General features: G+C 36.3%; 1 protein-coding gene across 2 annotated transcripts in view; it reads left to right on the top strand.

Annotated features, from left to right (window-relative positions):
* The window catches only part of LOC106872824 (uncharacterized), a 64,519-nt gene that overhangs the window by 21,037 nt on the left and 21,766 nt on the right, over nt 1-21,716 (top strand). For both annotated transcript variants that reach the window (XM_089355020.1, XM_089355019.1), the window contains 11 exons: nt 1,119-1,249; nt 1,696-1,831; nt 5,335-5,447; nt 7,786-7,946; nt 9,759-9,918; nt 10,600-10,784; nt 13,321-13,431; nt 15,184-15,255; nt 15,897-15,947; nt 17,253-17,317; nt 20,817-20,963. In XM_089355020.1, the coding sequence (XP_089211146.1) occupies nt 1,119-1,249; nt 1,696-1,831; nt 5,335-5,447; nt 7,786-7,946; nt 9,759-9,918; nt 10,600-10,784; nt 13,321-13,431; nt 15,184-15,255; nt 15,897-15,947; nt 17,253-17,317; nt 20,817-20,963 (1,332 nt within the window). The remainder of the gene's footprint in view (nt 1-1,118; nt 1,250-1,695; nt 1,832-5,334; nt 5,448-7,785; nt 7,947-9,758; nt 9,919-10,599; nt 10,785-13,320; nt 13,432-15,183; nt 15,256-15,896; nt 15,948-17,252; nt 17,318-20,816; nt 20,964-21,716) is intronic.

Below are 21,716 nucleotides of genomic sequence, written 5' to 3'. Positions count from 1 at the left end.
CCGATTTTTAAAAGACCTGAAACACTGATATAGCCATATGTAAAAGGGAATTAAAACTGTTATACTGGTGATTTTATAGCTAGACATCTTTATTCTACTACTACTACTAATAATAATAATAATAATAATAATAATCTTTCAAGCACATCTATCTTTTACAGAGGATTCTGCATGAAACTTTTCTTCTTTCTCACAGCATAAAACACATTCCACTGTTTGAACTATTAATATTACTTTCTACTAAAGCAGAACATAACTACTTTTTTGGGGATTCTACTGATTAATGCATGTCTACTTCAGGCAGCCTGAACTATAGTGCACTGTGGATAAATATTACTCCATAGGATTTCTCTTTGAGAACCAAGCGTTTGTTTGATAAAGTTATTCTTCATTGTTATATGTATTGATAAAAAGGAAATAAGCTATTTATTCCAGCAATTTTACAAATGTCAAAAATATCCAAATCATCTGAGTTTTATAATCGGCTCTGAGAAAAATATCAGTTTTTAAATGCTTAAGAAAGGTAGTGTTCTTTATTTGACAAGCCAACCAGGAACCTTTTGTGCTCTCCTGTCCTGTATACAACTTGGCATGTTGCTGCATCAGTTATTCTGATGCTAGCTAGTAACACCATTGAGTATCTTCTCTCTCTGTCTTCCCCAATTTCTTCCTTGTAGCTTTTCTGTTGTCTTCAAGTGCTTAAGGTTGTCTCTTCTTATTTGCTTTCCAATGAATTGAGCCTGTTGTCGCCTTATGTCATTGAGAAGCTTCCTGTGGAATTTTGTTCATCTAAGGCCCTCAATATTTGTCACTCTATCCACATAAGACACCTTCAACATGCCTGCATTTAAAGAACTAAATCTCTACAACATTGATAGCTTTTCCACTTGTCTGTTGATATTCCAGGTGACACAACTATATGTAAGAATAGGGTCTCTATATGCCCTTGAGATTCTTTTTGCTCACACTTCTTTACAGCTGTGTATATGACGAATATATCTTTGATCTCACCAAAAGCAATGTTAAAATGAATATTAATATTTTATTCCACTGAGATATTTTAAAGAAAATACCTATTAGCATTGTAATCCTAATTACACTGTTTGATTTTTCTTCAGTATGGGGCGTGTCTGCCAGCTCTTGGCTTCTGGACTTGATGTAAACCTGAAGGACAGCAGTGAAAGCCAAAACACACCTTTACATTGGGCTTCTTGTTATGCCTCACGTGACATGATACAATGTCTCTGCTGTAAGATTTTACTGATGATAACATATTTATTTTTATTTGCTCTCTCTCTCTCTCTCTCTCTCTCTCTCTCTCTAATATCTCTCTCTTCCTTCCCCATCTCTCTCTCCCTCATTCTGTTTTTATGTATCTAGTGAATCCCTCTACTATGTGTCTCTGTATCTATCACAGTGATGACTTCATATGCTTTTTCTTTTTCACTCTCTCACTGTATTTGTATGCTTGTATCTCTCTTAAGTAAATCTCTATTATTAGACTACATATCTAACCCACTGACCACTCTATGCTTGCTCTCTCTCTATCTCTCTATCTCTCTCTCTCTCACACACACACACACACACATACACACATACACACATGTATGAATGACTCAAAGCACTAACTCTTTGCTATATATAATTTCTCTTCAGTATGCTACTCTCGACTTATTTCTGTTATGTAATTTCTAGTGCGTGGTGCTGATGTTAATGCAGTCAACATGGACGGTTGCACTCCACTTCATGAGGCTGTCTCAAGAGGGAACATTGAGATTGTGGAAGAACTGCTAATCCATAAAGCTGATCCAACACTAAAGATTAAAAGAGGGTAAGAACATAACTTATTCAAGCAAAAACTTTCTAATGTGTAAATAAATTAGTTTTCCAGAAAAATAACTTATTCCTATTTTGTGAACTATCTGAATTAATTAATTAATTACACTGTGTAACACAATTTTTGTCCTCGGGTAGCAAGTGTTATTTCCTATTTGCTTACCCCTAGAAAGTATGAAAATGGCTAATATTTCCTTCAAATTTTGCTTTTGTTACATTTATTCAAACCCCAAAGAATCCCTCTTAATACATGGCTATGATGCTCCCCCACTACTCCTGCTCATGATCAGAGATGCACATATTGTCAGCCACTAAGGCTGACCACATGCTCAAGTGGTTAAGGTCAAGTAACTGACAAGCAAATCTGTGGTATTGAGCAGAATATTAGCTATAGGCGCGGGGGTGGCTGTGTGGTAAGTAGCTTGCTTACCAACCACATGGTTCTGGGTTCAGTCCCACTGTGTGGCACCTTGGGCAAGTGTCTTCTACTATAGCCTCGGGCTGACCAAAGCTTGTGAGTGGATTTAGTAGACGGAAACTAAAAGAAGCCCGTCGTATATATGTATGTATATATATGTATATGTTTGTGTGTCTGTGTTTGTCCCCCTGTCCCCCCCAACATCGCTTGACAACCGATGCTGGTGTGTTTACGTCCCCGTAACTTAGCGGTTCGGCAAAAGAGACCGATAGAATAAGTACTAGGCTTCCAAAGAATAAGTCCTGGGGTCGATTTGCTCGACTAAAGGTGGTGCTCCAGCATGGCCGCAGTCAAATGACTGAAACAAGTAAAAAAAAAAAATTTTTAAAGAGAGTATAGCAATATCTCTGCTTCGGCAACTCAGTGCTGAATCTGTTTGAAATGCAATAGAAAATAGATTAGTTTCAAAACATTGATGTCCTGGTCGCAAAAGTAAAGTTTAAAGAGGATAGTAGTAGTTTTCTTTGATTTCTAGATAGAAGTAAATAGGAAATAAAACTTAGTAGCCAAAGACAAAAAAAAATTTATTTTGTTACAGTGTTATTTGCAGGCAGAGGCTAGCACTAGTTTCTACACATTCTGTTGTGCCACTTATTTAATTGTGTAATTATGAAGTTCACATCACAACCATGTGGTTTGAAGTTCAGGCCCACTGCACAGAACCTTGGGCACTGTATTAGGCCATATTTGTAAATTTGTGTTTGTGTTTTTACACAAATATTGATATTTCCCTTGTCGTTGCTTGAGCAAAGCAATGCTGATGTTGACATCTTTTGTCAACCATTAAGACTGATTGCTCCCTGAGTAAACAAGGTTAAAACATTATGGAATAAGTAGATAATAGTACAGTGAAACTATACTCTCACATATATACATACATGCATATATATATATCTGCACAAATGTATCCATATACATGTATATATATATAGATGTGTGTGTGTATATATATATATATATATTATAAGGTTTTTAAACTTTTAAATTTTCATATTCAAAAGAGACAGAGACTTCAAATTCGATATATCTAAATGTCTAAATCCAACGGACCAGTCACTGGATAAGTTTGGCACAGAAATGTTAACATAGAGTGGTGAATAAATCGATATATCGAATTTGAAGTCTCTGTCTCTTTTGAATATGAAAATTTAAAAGTTTAAAAACCTTATAATATAAATATAAACTGTGAGAACGACCCTTAAGGAATCTAGTTAATGATCTCCTAAGGTAAGTTCTTATGCTATATTGGTAACGGTTGCTACATCCTCTGGGAAAATTATAATATATATATATATATATATATATATATAGAGAGAGAGAGAGAGAGAGAGAGAGAGATGTATATGTATACATGTATACATATAGATGTATATGTACACGTATATGTATAGATATATGTATATATAGATCTATATGCATACATGTATATGTATACATGTGTATATTTATATATATAGATGTACATGTAATATATACACATATATACATGCATACAGATATCTATACATATATACACCCATACACACACACATACACATGCACACAAACACACACATTAGTCATTTGTTTTTTTATCCAAAACTACGTCAAAAGTACTGAATGGATCTTTAAGAAATTTGGAAATTATATTCTATGCATAATGGCCATAACCCCCATGAAAATTCATATATTTTTGATGTTGATGAAATTTTAACCATACATATTACACACAAATAAAGTAATATTTCTAAAATTTCTTCTTAGAAGTTACAAAGACCCCTTCATGGGGACTTCACACCCACAATTTAGTCATTTTTCCTAAGCAAAGACGAATACAGTTGTACTATTGGAAGTTATAGGGTCACCCAAACATAACAGATGAGCATTATTTGTAATTCAACGGTACAACAGTGTAAGACTATCCTTTCAGATATACTTACATTGTGATTTCTGCAATGTGGTGCATAAATTGTCAAGTAAATAAGACGCATCTTGGCCTCCACTGATTCACTTGCAAAGTGTTGAGTAAAATTATTTCGTTGCAGACCTCCTTTGAGTTTTTTTTATTATTACTGGGTCACACATACTCCCTAGTTGGTAACATTGATTTCAAGGCCTTCCCAGATGAGTGACTGGTTGTTCTAAGACATTTATTGATTGTAAATTTTTTCTGCCCAGTTACCTTCGGTATAGTGGTCTCTTTCTTCTGTGTGGTTTTGGACAAGTTCATAAAAGTTTGCAGTCTTCTTAAATTTTATGAAACAGAGGTGCAAGCATGGCTGTGTTTTGAGAAGTTTGTTTCCCAGCCACATTATTCCAAGTTCAGTCCCACTGCATAGCACCTTGGGCAAATGTGTTCCACTATAGATGCAGGCTGACCAAAATCTTGTGAGTGGTTTTGATAGATATATATGTGTTTGTGTGCATCTTAGATGATATGTCCAAAGCTTACTTAAACAAGGCTGTCCTGGTGCTAAACAACAATAACCACATATATATAGGGAGGGAGATTCAACACGCTCACTCACATCATTGAAAATAGTTGCCAAAAATCTTTCTCAAATAACATTTCTGTATCTTAAAAGGATACATTGAATAATATAGTCTTAGATACACTAATGTCTGAAAGAGTGGGATGGCCATGACTGGAGTGTTTTCGATCATAGGTCCACTCCATCAGAGCTGACTTGCTGTTCAACAACAACTACATATTTCTACATAAATTGAGCCACACAAAACCCATATGCACGTAACCACACACTTACTCCTAGCTACACATACATATTCATTCACTCAACCATACACATACATCCAACCACACATGCACGCACACATGCATCCAACCACTCATACACATGCATTCTACTGCACATTTGCACCCAGCCATGCACTTACATCCAACCATACAGATATATACATCTAGCCATTCACATACCTACACTTGCACCCAGCCATATGTACACCCACACAACCACATAATCTATTAATTACAACAGTTTTTATTTATCTATGTACTTTCCTGCCCTTTTTATTCCTTACAGAGACAATATAGGCAAATCCGCTCTTGATCTTGCAGATCGTAATGCAATTCTACTCAGCCTCTTGCAGAACCCTCCAACTAAACTTAGTAAAAAGCTATTCCAAGACATTCTTAGTAAGTCCAGATTTGGTGATTTTTTTTCTCTCTTTCTATCTCTGTGTCAGGTTATTTATCTGTCTCTCTCTCCCCCCCTCTCTCTGGCTATTTGTCTGTCTCTCTCCCTTTTCTCTCTATTTCTCTTTCTCTCTCTTCCTCCACATGTCTGCCTATTTAAGTCTATTTATTTGTCTGTGTAACTAACAGTTTCTATCTGATACTTATCTGTCTAATATCTATCTAATAGTTATCTGTTTACCTATCTTTTTTTTTCTGTCATTCTATTTCATTGACTATCCTGCTCACTTTCACTTGCATGTCTGCCTATTTGCCTGCCTATCTACTCAAGGTTAAGATGGAGAGGACCTTCATGCAGACTCTTCACTGGCAGATACATATACATGTAGATAAAGCAAATTTTAGAGGTAATACTTGATAATTGTAAGCACCTGTATATGCCAGATAGTGGTCGAGGTGAAAGAATAAATGTAAAATTAAAACAGAACACAAAGGATTCCGCAGTACACGTGTTTCAAGCTTTATACACAAACAGTCGTTACATCATTATATGAGTATATAATTGATAGACAGGATGGTATAAAGCTATCTTCAGCCGCAAATATATTCTTTCCCAAGATTATATCACAATCATATAATGATGCAACGACTGTTTGTGTATAAAGCTTGAAACATGTGTACCGCCCGCGGAATCCTTGGTGTTCTGTTTTAATTTTACGTTTTTGATTTATACATGCAGATAGGTAACAGCATTGGTATGGTGGGGTAGGTATGTTTTTGGCAGAGAAATGGCTTAGCCCAGTGGTTCAAAACATTTTTACTCTTGAGAAGCCTTTGAGATAAACTGCATATCTCAAAGAATTGAAATATTAAAATTATTATTGTAGCATCTTTCCCTTTCATAAAGTTAAATTTCCTAAACCAAACATAATATACTTTTCTGATAAAAATCTTCATGGATTCAGGCATGTCTGTGTGGTTAAAAAGTATGCATTTTAACCACATGGTTTCAGGTTCAGTTGCACTGTGCAGCACCTTGAGCAAGTACTTTTTATTCTAGCCTTGATACCTTATGAGTAAACGATGATGATGATTATATATATTCAAGAGTATCAGTGCCAAGCAGTGTTTAGGCATAAACAAACTTTCGGTTAGTTAAAATATGTTTGTAACATAATCCAAATTTTTAAAGGCAAATTCATCGCAGTTACCATGGTGAAAATATTTTCTCTTATAGTAAAGGGTGTGAAAACACCATGTCTGTCCAGTGCTGGCTTCTCTTTAACTATTATCAAAGGGAAATAACTAAGAGAGGCAACTCTGGACAGACTTAAAGCCATAGCTTTAACAAAATCACTGTCAATAACATTGACTGAGTTGTACTGTTAGACTGTCAGATCAGGAGAAATTCAGCAGTATCGCAGTGTTTGGGCATAAACAAACTTTAGGTTTGTTAAAATATGTTAATTGTATGGCTTTAAATCTGCCCACACTTAGCTCTCTTTCATATTTCCCATTGATAACAACTAAAGGGCTAGAAATGTTGTGTCTGAGAATCCAGCTGGAACCAACACTGACAGATATGGTGTTATTACACCTTTTACCATAACAGAGAATGTTTTCTCCTCAGTAACTGCAGTGAATTTGACTTTAGAAGTTTCAGTTGTGCCAATCAACGGAACAGCCTGCTCGTGAAATTAATGTGCAAGTGGCTGAGCACTCCACAGACATGCATACTCTTAACGTAGTTCCCGGGGAGATTCAGCATTACACAGAATGTGTCAAGGCTGGCCCTTTGAATTACAGACACAACCCACTTTTGCCAGCTGAGTGAATTGGAGCAAAGTGAAATAAGATGTCTTGCTCAAGGAAACAACATGCCACCAAGTATTGAACTCACAACCTTATGATCATGAGCCGAATACTTTAGCTACTAAACCACATGCCTATATTTGAATGTGTGTGTGTGTGTGTGTAATCATCTTAAGAGAGTATCAGGTAATATATTGATGACAGAAAAATGTCAATAAAATTTTAAAGTTGGCAGTCCAGTCTTCTTTCACCACTTTAAGAATGATATTTATTTTTCAGCTTTGTTGATGTAGAATAATGAAAAATAAACTTTAGAATTTAACCTGAATAGTGAGTCCCTAATGACTTCACTTGTTCAGATCATAAGATGTTTTGTTTTTCTTAAAAACATAGTGACATAGCTTTACTCTGAGGGTTTTCTAGCTGCAATGTAATTGTCTTGCCATGATGTTTAAGTTAAATTCACTATAACTGCTTTTTATATATCTCTTTTTTTTTTTCTTTTTCTGATTTTTTTCTTGTTCAGCTGAAGACTTTGCCTTATCAGAATCAGTCATTCAAAATAGTGTGACAAATGCAACAGAAATAATTGATACAGTAACTGAATCTCCCTTATTAGAATATCCTGTTGTCAGTATACCTCCTACATCTTCAGGAAGTAAAATACAAGAACTATCCAACCAAATTGTAAGTTCTCTTTGATATTCTGGTCAAACGCCAAACATTTTCTTTTCAATTTTTCTAAAAATAAAACAAAATAATGTAGAATTTATTAAAACATATACACTGTGTATTTTGTTAGAATTATGATTATAAAAGGGTTAAAACTGATGACAATAGAGAATTAAGTGTATCACCTAAAAACATTACAGATCATCTACATTAAACATAGACCTACAATCCATTTATATTACATCTGCACCTTTTTTTTTTTTTTGACTCTTGTTCTAATACATTATTCAGAGAAGTTTCCTCAAAGATTCAGTTTCTTTGCTTAACTTCAGCTATTATAGTATTAAGTAGATGAGCTACAATTACTTCAGATGACTTTTTTTTAACAAGCTCTTGTCTGTTCTACATGGCTTCCTACACAGACTGACATGTACAGTGTGAAGTGTCCTGGCTGGATTGAAAGCAAAACCAGAGCTGTTGATTTGAACTCATAAATCCATGTGATATCATCATCCTATCATCCTTTAACATCCATTTTCCATGCTGGCATAAGTTGGACTAAATATCAGTGCTCTAAGTGAGGTACAAACTCACAACCTCTGCCTTTCTCATCCATGACTTTTACAGTGAAGGTACTGTCTATAAGTACAGTACACTATCCAATTGTGCTACTAGCTCAATATCTTTGTTAGTCTGTATTTTCACTTCATAATAAACTATGCTCTCAAAAGTTGATCTTGCATATCCCTATATTTTATCCATTAACACTTTAGACCAGCCTCACTTAGTTTTGTTGACTCATTTATTAAAGTATCCTGAGAAAGTTCCAATACCAACATATTAAAAGGGCAAAGGAATTGAACATATCTCAACTCAGGACACCAAGACGAAAAATAGTCAAGAAAGATACTATTCTGTTTGTCCACACTCATGATTCTGAAGTGCAAAATAGGTTTAACCATTTAACATTTAAACTGGCCATATCTATACCATATATTCTACCTGTTTTATGTAAAAACTGACCAGATTCGGCCTCTCATACCTACCTTACAAAGTCATTCTAAAAATAAACAATCATGTCATCGAAATTTTTGAGGTACAACATAATACATAATTAATTCGAAACAGTGTGAATAAATAAGCATTACTGATCATAGAGTCATTTGAATACTAAAGGATTAATACCATTTAGACAAACTACTAATCCTGTTCCAAAGCACAAAAGTGGAAAATTTAGTCAAAGAAAGCTGTGTCATCAACATCAAACATCACCAAAAGAACCTTCAAAAGGGCAAACTTCACAGTTTGAAATAATTCTGAATTTCCTGTTAAAACTTGGAGAGAATGTAGGTATGGAACATGAAGTACAGATAATGCTATCTATTTGGTAAATAGTTCTAAGATCTTGTTCATGTCACTTGCTGGTTCAACAGCTATCCACAAAGAACACATATGAATAGATGAGTTGGAAAACTTCTGGGGAAGGTTGTTGTTGGTTAGGGTTAGCAGATAAGGTTAAGGTTCCAGAAATGTGGGGAAGAGTGCTTTTTTAAAATATGAATTTTGGGGGGAAAAATTTTTTTCAGAATTATGATCTTTGTATTTTTTAAACATTGGAATTCAAAATAAATGTTTTGAGAAAAATTGAAAAAAAAAAAAAAAAGAATTAGTGGTGAGTGAAAGAGGGATTCAAATTTTGAAAAGCTGTTTTGGATGGGAAAAATCACAATTTTCCATTGCTGAAAACAGGTTTTGAAAGAAATTTTTTGTAGAAGGAAAATTCTCAATAAACTTTGATTATATCTTCCTATGCTTTACTTCCTACAGAAAGAATTAGAATGTCTACCGATGTTTCCAAAGACTGTGGTGACAGAGGAACAACTGTCCCTATTGTGGCCTCGACCACAGTCTATTGTCCAGAAAGAAGGGAACCATTTTATCCCAGATGATGTCCTCCACATATATCTGTCAACTATGTCAGATATTAGTAAGTTGTTTGCTCTTCCCTCACATTTACCACTCTTAGCATTATCATCATCATCATCATTAATATTATTATTATCATTGTTGTTTTAGTATTGTCATTGTATATATCACTTGATGTAGTCATCATCGTCATCCTTGTTGTTGTTGTTATCATCTTGATTGTTGCCACTGTTATCATTTTCATCAACTTTTCAAACATGTACATGTCCTTACTTGCATTATTTAAATTAGTTTCTAAGTTCAAGTTCCATGAAATTCAATTTTTACCTTTCCAGAGTCAATAAAACAAATTACCGATCAAATACTCTACTTTTTCTATTCACTACAGCTCATACTCCACCCAGGGTCACCTGACATACCTACCTCTCTGCCTCACATCACCCTTACTGTTTCACTCTCCTTCTCCAAGCTCTACACTAACCCAATGTCCCCTCTCTCAATTCAGCTTTAATCCTCTGGAACTTTCTCCCAGAAGATAGTGACTTAAAACGATGTTCAAACTAAACAGCAATTATATCAGTGTCACCAGTGTCACATGACCTGTGAGGAACATAGCTTCCGTCTCTCTTTCCCTCTCCAAATAAACCATGGTGATGGAGGAATACTCAAAATGAATTGTCTCACCCCACCCCACCTTTTTTTGTCTTTTGTTATTCACTAATTTTTTTTTTTTTAAAAACAGGCATACATTCTGTGGCTCAAGTGTGGAACTGTCGAAAGTTCATGTTCACATCCATGGGCATCGAAACAATCATTAATTTACAGTCACCAGCATATGAGTACAACACCACCTGTATCCTATGTCATGTTAGCAGCCGACTGTGTGTGGAGAAAGCCAGCTACAAAATCATCATCCAGACTTTTCAGGTAAACAGCTTCTTGCTAAATTGATTCCATAGTTTGTAGGGTTCTTTTACTTTTATTTCTGAGTTGAAGCAGTAATTTTCATCAGTTTCAACAATGAGTATTCGATGGTTTGATCAACAAAATTACCTGTTTGTTGAATTAGCATGTAGGTGCCTGAACATTCCACTAACACATGAATCCTTAATGTAATTCTTGGGCAGAATCAGTATGACAGACAAGGCGGTGAGCTGGCAGAAACGTTAGCACGCTGGGCGAAATGCTTTGCGATATTTCGTCTGCCGCTACGTTCTGAGTTCAAATTCCGCCTTTCATCCTTTCGGGGTTGATAAATTAAATTCCACTTATGCACTGGGGTTGTTGTCATCGACTTAATCCCTTTGTCTATCCTTGTTTGTCCCCTCTATGTTTAGCCTCTTGTGGGTAATAAAGAAATAAGAATCAGTATGACAGACAGTAACAAGGCTGTCTTTCTAGCCTTGATTTTCTTGATTGTGCTTTTGACTTGTCAGCTTCAGTGGTTGGTCCCTCAGATGGATCTCTGTTAAGAAGATCTGCTTTCTCTCATGCATTCTCCTCATACAGCAACCTCTCATACTTCTTTCTTTTCAATATCATTGAGAGCTAGTATGCCCTTATCATTCCATACACACTACTCCCCATGACATCTCAATTTTCTCTAGTTCACTGCCTTACAATCCAGAACATTTTACATCTCCAATTCTCATGTCATGTAACATGCGCAAACCTCTTTTTTCTGCTTTTATTCTCGAGAAGCTACACATCAGGTGTAGCTTCTTTTAGCTACTTTGTATAGTTGTCTGCTTCCAGTCTTTCCAGATCTATCTGTTAGTTTTAATAACCCTATCTACAATACTATTCTATTATCATATCAACTTATTTCTGGTTGAAAACTTGCCCCAGCTACACATCTGCTCTCTGGTTTGCAGAAAGCTGTGACATGGGAACCTGCTGATGTCTTTTATAAGCTTCCACCTCCACTTTCTTGTCAAATTTCTGACTGTTCAATGGTTCTTTAAGCTTCTGTAGCTTAGGATAGTGAAATTTTTACCTTCAATGGCTGGCTGAGGATGGTGTTTGTACCAGTAAGCAGAAGTACTGATTTTGTAGTGTTTACGTATTTTCCAATGCAAATACTGTTTTACCCTATCATGGTGATTTTTATATTTATTTGGTGTCAGGATAGGACATCCCGAGATGAGATGGTCTATTGTTTCGTCAAATGTGTCACAGAGATATCTTGCAATTAAGAAAGAAACTACCCTTTAAATGACAAAAATCTTCCCAGTTTTTTAGTTTCTCTGCTTTAACAGAACTTTTCCCACAGTTGTTTTGTGAAGTTTTCCTTCCATCGCACTGATGTTTTTGGATTGAGTTTGTTTTGTAGAGAGAGAGAGAGAGCTTCTTAGTGTACATCCATGTTTATTATTATTATCATTATTATTATTATTATTATATTAAAAGCAGCGAGCTGGCAGAATCATTAGCACACTGGGAGAAATGCCTAGTGGTATTTCTAAGTTCAAATTCCGCCAAGGTTAACTTTGCCTTTCATCCTTTCAGAGTCAATAAATTAAATACCAGTGAAACACTGGGGTCGATATAATCAACTAGTCCCCACCCCACAAATTTGAGGCCTTGTGCCTCAAGTAGAAAGGATTATTATTATTATTGTTGGTTGTTGTTATTATTATTATTATTATTATTATTATAAAGGCAGCAAGCTGACAGAATCGTGAGCACGCTGGGAGAAATGCTTAGCGGTATTTCATCTCATGCTACATTCTGAGTTCAAATTCTGCCAAGGTCACCTTTGCCTTTCATCCTTTCGGGGTCAATGAAATAAGTACCAGTTACGCACTAGGGTTGATATAATTGTCTTATCCCCCTCCCCCAAAATTTCAAGTTTGGGGCCTATAGTAGAAAGGATTATTATTATTATTGAGGCAGCAAACTGGCAGACTTGTTAACACAGCAGGCAAAATGCTTAGTGGTATTTCGTCCATCTTTATGTTCTGAGTTCAAATTCCTCCAAGGTCAACTTTGCCTTTATCCTTTCTCTAGGAATTAAATAATTACCAGTTGAGACATGGAGTTGATCTAATCAACTAACCCCTGCCCCCAGAAATTGCTGGCCTTGTGTCAAAATTTGAAACCATTATTATTATTTCAATTTTAATAATTATCAAAGTGGTAACGACCAAGGCGTTTGGCATTATGTTGTGCTTGAGAAGAAGACCCATCAAGCCAAGCAAAATCACAGTCATGACAGATACCAGTGTCACGCAAATGGCACCTGTGCCGGTGGCACATAAAAGCACCCATTACACTCTCAGAGTGGTTGGCATTAGGAAGGGCATCCAACTGTAGAAAACCATGCCGAATCAGACTGGAGCTTGGTGCTTACTTTTACATGCCTTCCACCATGCCAGCCCACTCAAACCACCCAACCCATGCTAGCATGGACAACGGATGTTAAATGATGATGACATATTCAGCTTTCTCTTTTCTTTTGTAGGTCAAAATCCTGGCTCATGATATCCAAAGTCTTTCTTATGCAATTATTACATTAAGCCAGTTGTTCAATTTATACAAAACAGAATCAGGCATCAGTATCCCATTATTAGAAGTAAGTTTTTGCTTTTTGTTCTTTTCACAGTAAAATTTTGGCACGATCTGTGAGTGCTAAAATATTGTTGTTTTGTTTTCAAGGAACCAAGTTTATGTCACCAATTTGCCAATGAACATAGTTGTTTACTATGAATTAATTGTTTCTTTATCGTTTTAGTTAATTGCTCGTATCTGTGTGAGTCCCCTACTTGCATGTGCCCCATTTGCTGATTTCTATTGTCTCTGGTATATACTTACTGCCCCCACCCCACTCAGTCAAGTGGGCTTGTCTTGTGAGTTACTTGGTGACCCCAATAATGCCAATTCCATGAAAAAGGGACCCAGTATACACTGTAAAGTGTTTGGCATTAGGATGGGCATCCAGTAATAGGAACTATGTAAAAGCAAGCATTGAAGACTAACACAGCCCCCTGGTTCATCAGATCCTATTTAATTGTCCGACCCATGTCAGCATGGAAGCTGGACATTTAATGATGATGATAGTTATGATTATGACATACAGGTAAATAGAAACTAGAGAGTGATGGTCAGTTACTTAATTATCCCTTCTGAAATGTGTAGTTTATTAACTATTGATTTCTTGTATTCTAACAAGCAAGGTGGTATTTATGCAGTTACTCAGCCTGCTAGAAACTACTACCCACAGCTCCTTGAAGCTATATCCTACTTAAAAGAAAGAAGGGCATATCATATGTTTCAAAATTATAGAAAGTCAAAACGATTTGGGTCAGAATGGCTTTGATCATTGGCCTGATTTATCATAGATGATGCGGGGTAAACAACAACAACCAGAGCAACAGCAGCAATATCCTGTGTCGAATTTCAGTACATAGATAGATATAATTCTCCATGTACTAAGTAGATTAACATTAACTTAACTATTGTTATTTCATACAGATAGCATCTAAAAGTAATTCATTTTTTTCTCTGTTCCCCTGCCAACAAGTGTGTTTTCATGCATTTACTTAGAGATTTTCTTATAACTTCTGCACTGAAGAGGTCATAATTATTTGAAACACAGGGCATTTGTTTTTGATTACAGTCAGTTAATCAAGTCAAGCAACTTCCATCCCAGAAATCCCAGTTGAGAGATGAAGCATGAATGTCTGGTGTGTGTTTTAGTCACATTGGTCTTTCACTAGTTAAAATAACACTTCTGCTCATGCCATGACTACAGACGATAGCAGCAGTTTGCTAACAACTGAACTAGTTGAACCTGATGGTTAACAGTTTGTTGTCTGTTCATCCACTCAGCATCAGTGATATTCGCCATTGATTTAGTATGTTCATCTGCCAAAATAATTCACTTCCACCATGCTGCATCCCATGATTTCAACATACCCTGGCTTAAGTGGTTACATGCTATTTAAGTTATAGTTGAGACCTAGACAGATGCTACTACTCCAAGTCAGAGCAGACTTAGAAACAATAGTGGCTGAGAAGTGGTCACACTCCTCAAAACCTTACAACTCCCAAACTAAAGCCCGACTACCAAATGCAGTTTAAATTCATACCCAGGACAGAATGGTGAAACAAACCCAGTCCCAGATTTGCTACCATTAATGTTTATTTTCATTTTATATAGAAAATCTTAATTCACAGATGCAGTTAATTTATTCCTCGTAAAAAAAAAAACAGCAATATCACATATTATGAAGGGAAGTATTCCAACATGGTCATAGCCTCTATGGCTAAAACAAACTAATCAGTATATGTTATTGCCCTGAATATTGTCATTTTCTTTGCTTAGATTACAGATTCACCATCGCTGCCTTACAGAGGAGTTCTACTTGATGTATCTAAAGGACGTGTACCTAATATAGTAAGTTTCAATTCATCTCTCTCTCTCCCTCTTTAATTATGTAACTGAATATATTACATGACCAACCAGACTATCAGATGTCATTACATGTCACTGAGCATCATCCTGCTAGTGCATCTCAGCAGAGACAAAGAAACCAACAATAATAGCACAGGCAGGTATTGAAGCTTCTGCATAGTCACTTAAGATGGTAAAAATAAGACAGCCAAATGTCTTTAAAAAAGACACACACTGCCTAGGGTTGACCTGGGGTTAAATAACAATAAAATATATTATCACAACCATTTCTAACTAGAGTACAGCACCCGAGTACAGACAGTTGAATTGACTCCTATACGTGACTGGTACTTTAATTTATCTACTCTGAAATGATTAAAGGTAAAGTTGACTTGGGAAGTTTTGAACCAAGAATACCAAGAGATCTTGGGCATCATGGCATGGCATTAAGTTCACCATTCTGTCAATGTCAAATACCAAAGAAGCAAATAGTTCTTTTTTTCTTTTTTCTTTTTTTTTTTTTTATTATTTTGGTTTGTTTTAAAGAAATGATTTGTTTATTCTGCTGAATTATTTAGTCCCTCTCCCCCCCCCCAAAAAAAAATTAGACAGCTTTGTACAATATGTTCTTTTGTCTGTTACAGGAAACTCTGAAAAACATGCTTGACAATATTGCTTTCATGAAGTTTAATCAGGTACCATGAATTATTCATTTTCATAAACTTTTTCTTGTTTCTGTTTATCTTGCATGCCAAAATTTCCTGACATTGCTTCAATTTTTCATCTATTTGCACATTTAATTGATTGATTGATATTTCTTAAAGATTATAGGAACAGGTTTATATTTTGTTGTTGTTGGCATTGGCGGCATCTCAGTTCCATAACATCTGAGTCCTGCATCTCCATCCAGACACCATGCATTCAGTTTCTATATTTTCCTATCAGCTTCCCTTCACCATCAATGGGTCTGCTCACAAAATAACATTCCACTAGACTACTCGTGACCCGTTGGGTCACCAGGAAAGTCTGAGTTTCCCAGCAACAGAGTTTTGTTTTGTGAGTTTCTTTTTTTCCCCCATGTTATTTCACATGCTTTCAACAAATATGACATCAAAAACCACGCATAACCAGCTCCTTTCCCCAGAAAAGGAAAGATTTGGCTGCTATTTCTTGCACACCCTGCTACAACGTAGCAGGTATTTCAGGTCGTTTATCACAAATAGCTGTTACATAGTAGCAGGGCGTGCTAGAAATAGCAGCCAAATTTTTGGAGGGGGAGATATGTTGAATGCACTCGAAAGAAACCAATGGAAAAAGACTATTTCACATTAAGGTTATGAACAGGTCTTTTTCAAAATATTTACCATATTTTTAAAGTCATTTTCACTTAAAAATATTTTGCCTATCATAATGTCTAATGAATGAAGTTATTTTCGGAATATTTTCCCATTATTATTTATACCCCAAAACCCCGAATATCTCAATAAATACTGGTCCGATTTACGCGAAACTTGTTTTATTCCATTCATATTCACATTTCAGGAGCATTTTACTTTCAAAATATTTTCCCATTATGCACCAGTTTGGCTGTGTAACATTGCAAGCAAGCAAGCAAGATTGAACTTCACTTTTAAGAGTATATAGATGGCAGCTATATTTATTGCTTTAGACAATCTTGTTCTGGCAGCTGTATAGTGATTATAGTGATAACTGGGCCTGTGCTGTTCACCCACGGGACACTTGCCAGTTGAGAGTCCATCACCTGAAGTTTTATTGTTATTTAGGCTGTTGTTTGTATAATTCTTTTATTCATTAATCTCATACTGAGGAAAGTGGTAAGGTGTCATGGCCATCAGTATTTTTATCAAAATACCATTTACCTGAAAAGACTCAAAGGGGCCTCTCTACCCTTAAAAGAATAAGTGAGCTACAAGTAGTAGTAGTAGTAGTAGTAGTGCTACTGTTGTTGCTTTCTCTTCCATATTTCATTTTCTCTTCAGATACATTTGTACACTCGATTCCGGTATCAGACCAGTTCAACATGGCAGTTGTGCTACAGCTGTAGGTGTGTATCCACTATAATAATACTCTTGTGTATTTCTCCGTCACAACATATGAATGAGAAAGGAAGGGGTGATGGCAAATTTGGTAGTGGGATGATGGAAGTTCTACGGTGAAACAAAAATCAAACAGCGTTTCAACTTTGTGTGAGTATGTGTGTGTGTGTATGTAAAAGGAAGTTGTGTGTGTGTATGTGCATGCAATGGAAGTAGGATGGTGGACATTCAAAACTGAACAGAAACATCAAACAGCATTTCAACTCTGTGTGAGTATTTGTGTGTGCATGTACAAGGGAAGTATGTGAATGTTTGTATCTGTGATAATTTTGCATCTGATATATATAATACAATTAGCTATCATTTTTGACGGCATGGGGCCAGCTAGTATAATATAATAACCTTTACAACATCCCCCCACCATCTTACATGCTTCTACCAAACACAATATGAACCAATGAGAGAGCCTCTTTTTGGTTGCCAAACTTGCTAGAAATAGCAGCCAAACCTCGTTATGACTACACCATAGTAATCTTAAGAGAGGAACATCGAATAATGCAAATTTGAATGCCCACTGACTGAACAAAAGACAGTAATGGCCCCAGTTTAAATGTCTTTGATCACATGTCTGCTTAATTAGGACTGACCTGGAATGTAACAACTAGAACGAACAGGTTCGATCTTGAATCCCTTTTAAGATAACAAGTTCTTAGTACTTCGCAATATTTATTCTGACTTTTCGCATTGTGGTTTCAAATCCCACCTAGATCAACTTTGCCTTTCATTCCTTCAGAGTTGATAAGAAAGAAGTACAAGTTGAGTGCTGTGTGGCAGAAATGTAAGAATATCAGACTAGATGTCTTGTTCTATTTGTTAAGCTTCTTTTGCAGTCAGTGTTCAAATCCTGCCATGGTGCTCTTGCATGGTAGATTTAATCAATCACTTGGTTTAGCACAACCAGTTTATAACCTTGGGTGCTTTTAGTAGAGTCAACTTTGCTGCAAGCACTCAGGACTGGTCTCCTGTTCATGGATACCTTCTTCCTTCCCTCCTAGCAGCTTCAGAAACCCTGTACAGCGTTATGGGTACTGCTTTCTCTTTTGATAACTGGCAATCTGTCAGTTACAATGGTGAGTGTTCCAGTTGATCCAATCAAGAAACCATCCTGCTCATAAAATTAACATTCAAATAGCTGAGCATGTCACAGACACACATACCCTTAATGTAGTTCTCAGGATGATTCTGCATAGCACAGAATGTGGCCAAGCTGACCCTTTGAATTGCAGGTACAACTCATTTTTGCCAATTTAGTAGGCTTGAGCAACATGAAATAAAGTGTCTTGCTCAAGGACACAATGTACTGCAGGGAATTAAGCTCATGAATACTCTAACCACAAAGCCACAGCTGTGTGGTAAGTAGCTTGCTTACCAACCACATGGTTCCGGGTTCAATCCCACTGCATGTCATCTTGGGCAAGTGTCTTCTACTATAGCCTCGGGCCGACCAAAGCCTTGTAAGTGGATTTGGTAGACGGAAACTGAAAGAAGCCCCTCATATATATGTATATGTATATATATGTATGTGTTTGTGTGTCTCTGTTTGTCCCCCCAATGTCGCTTGACAACTGATGCTGGTGTGTTTACGTCCCCGTAACTTAGCAGTTCGGCAAAAGAGCCTGATAGAATAAGTACTAGGCTTCCAAAGAATAAGTCCTGGGGTCGATTTGCTCGACTAAAGGTGGTGCTCCAGCATGGCCACAGTCAAAAAGACTGAAACAAGTAAAAGAGTAAAAAGAGTATATACTTTGTTAAATATATCTACTGAAGCAGATTTAGAATAACTCTGCCTTCGATTTCTGATTTACTCTCTGCAACTACTATATTTTCTGGCACACAGGTCAAATTTTGCAGACCAAAATTTACAGCCAAAAAAGAAGGTTGGTCAACACAGCATTGGAAGACCAAAATTTCTATATGAAATGCAGCAGGATGAGAAAGATAGTGATGATGTTTGAAAGTTTACACTACATGCTTATACCTTATACTATGTCAACATGTATGCCAGAAAATACAGTATGAAAAGTGAAACATAAGAATGCTACAAACCACCATTAACTTGCTCTTTGTTGTTCACGTTTGGCTTGTGACTTTGATTTGAGACCCTGCGTTGAAAATGAATTAATTACATTGTTGTTGTTGGCACTCCGTCGCTTACGATGTCGAGGGTTCCAGTTGATCTGATCAACGGAACAGCCTGCTCGTGAAATTAACGTGCAAGTGGCTGAGCACTCCACAGACACGTGTACCCTTAACGTAGTTCTCGGGGATATTCAGCGTGACACAGTGTGACAAGGCTGGCTCTTTGAAATACAGGTACAACAGAAATAGGAAGTAAGAGTGAGAGAAAGTTGTGGTGAAAGAGTACAGCAAGGTTCGCCACCATCCCCTGCCAGACCCTCGTGGAGCTTCTTTAGGTGTTTTCGCTCAATAAACACTCACAACGCCTGGTCTGGGAATCGAAACCGCGATCCTATGACCATGCGTCCGCTGCCCTAACCACTGGGCCATTGCACCTCCACTAATTACATTGCAACCATACAAGGACATACAAAAACTACCATATTCACTATTTTTGTTTATTTTGTTGGGTGCCAGAATTTTTGTTTTCAGCACTGTGACCTGGTTACTGACAGTTTTACTGCAGATGTGCAATGTAATTTTGACTCTTCACAATAAATAAATTAAAAATGAATTCAGCAGTTTTTAGTGTGCTTCTAGACAGCTAAAATGGCTCTTTCATGCTGTAATTGCTTATAACTCTTGCTTTGCAATTTGAGAGGAAAAAAAACAAATTGTAAAAGCTGAGAACATTTAAAACTTACAAAAAGCTGGTTTAACCTATTAGTATTCTGATTACTCTGTCAAGTATAATGCTAATTTATTCAGCTCATTTTGAATTAATTATGCATTATTCCATGGCATCAACAGTTTGATGATGTTATTGTTTATTTTTAGAATGACATTGTAGTGTAGGTCCGAGAAGGCAATTTAAACATAAAACAGAATATTTGGACTAGATGTGGCCAGTTTAAATGCTAATGGGTTAAATATATGACTGCAACCAATTCAATGTACAGACCACTCCTACAGTTATGGGAATGGACTAGATACAAACACTGTGAAGGTCATAATTGTAAATTAGGTACAAGATCAGTAATTTGGAATGGGGTTAGTTGATAACATTAACCTTAGTGCTTTATTTTCTCAATTCAGAAGGATAAAAGATAACATTGGATTCGGTAGGATTTGAACTTAGAAATTAGAGTCAAAAGAAATACTGCAAGGTATTTTTCTTGACACTCTAATGATTCTACCAGCTCAGTGGGGATAGCAATAGTAGTAGTAGTAGTAGTAAATTTCTGTTTTGCTTATACTTTTGAGTCTTTCCTTCAGTAAGATGTTGTACATAATATCAATGTTTATAACATGAATTGTTACCTATTGCAGTGAGCTGTTGGAGATTGATAAGTTCTGCATGGATCGAGGCATGCAATTGATTCCAGCAGTTGATGTTCATCCGTCTGTCCAATTTGAAGATTTGCCATTCTTGCAATGTGTATTTTATGACTACATCTCACATTTTACTAATTCAGAGTAAGTAACCACATTTCATTAATGTTTACACATTTGTTTAATTGTTTTATGTTCATAGCTCTGATGAAATTAATCAAATTATTCTTATTCTCAGCTGTCAAAGATTTTGTGATTTCTCCATATACTATATATTCTTAATGAGACTGAATATAGGTTTATTAAATATATTTTGAATGTTTTCTATGTATACATATATTCATATTATAACAACAGTATGATATACATGTGTGTGTGTGTGTGTGTGTGTGTATATACACACATTTGTGGGTGTCTGGTATAACATGTTGCACTGTCCATTTCAGGACAGTGTCAGTGGTGACTAAGCCATCAGTCTCGAGTTCACTCCTGAGGAATGTTTGAGGAATCCCAACAGTTCTAAAAGTAAGAACTGTTAAAATGGAAGCACAAGTTGTCGTTGCCATTCAGACACTAAAAGAAAGCATGAAGGCAAATCCACCATGATAGTCTGCAGCACTGGCATCTCTCTGTTATTGGACAGGACTTCTATCATCTCAGTGCAGTTGTACTGTGGATAGAGAGGCCTTAAAGTCCAGGCATTGTGGAAATCAAACTCACAACTCTTTCTCTGCTCTGATCAAACTTGCTAGCAAATGACCATTGGGTTTCAATTCATCTGCCAAAGTCTAATGGTGATCATGTTCAGTTACAACTAGATACTTTGGCATTGGAAGGTGTGAAGGTTGTCTTTAAGATGAATTGGGGAGAACACCTGAATTTGGCGGCTGCTTTCAT

This window comes from Octopus bimaculoides, chromosome 7, assembly GCF_046866305.1.
Source record: "Octopus bimaculoides isolate indiv1 chromosome 7, ASM4686630v1, whole genome shotgun sequence".
Taxonomy (NCBI): domain Eukaryota; kingdom Metazoa; phylum Mollusca; class Cephalopoda; order Octopoda; family Octopodidae; genus Octopus; species Octopus bimaculoides.
The sequence above is the reverse complement of the archived record's forward strand: the minus strand, read 5'-3'. Positions and strand labels throughout refer to the sequence as shown.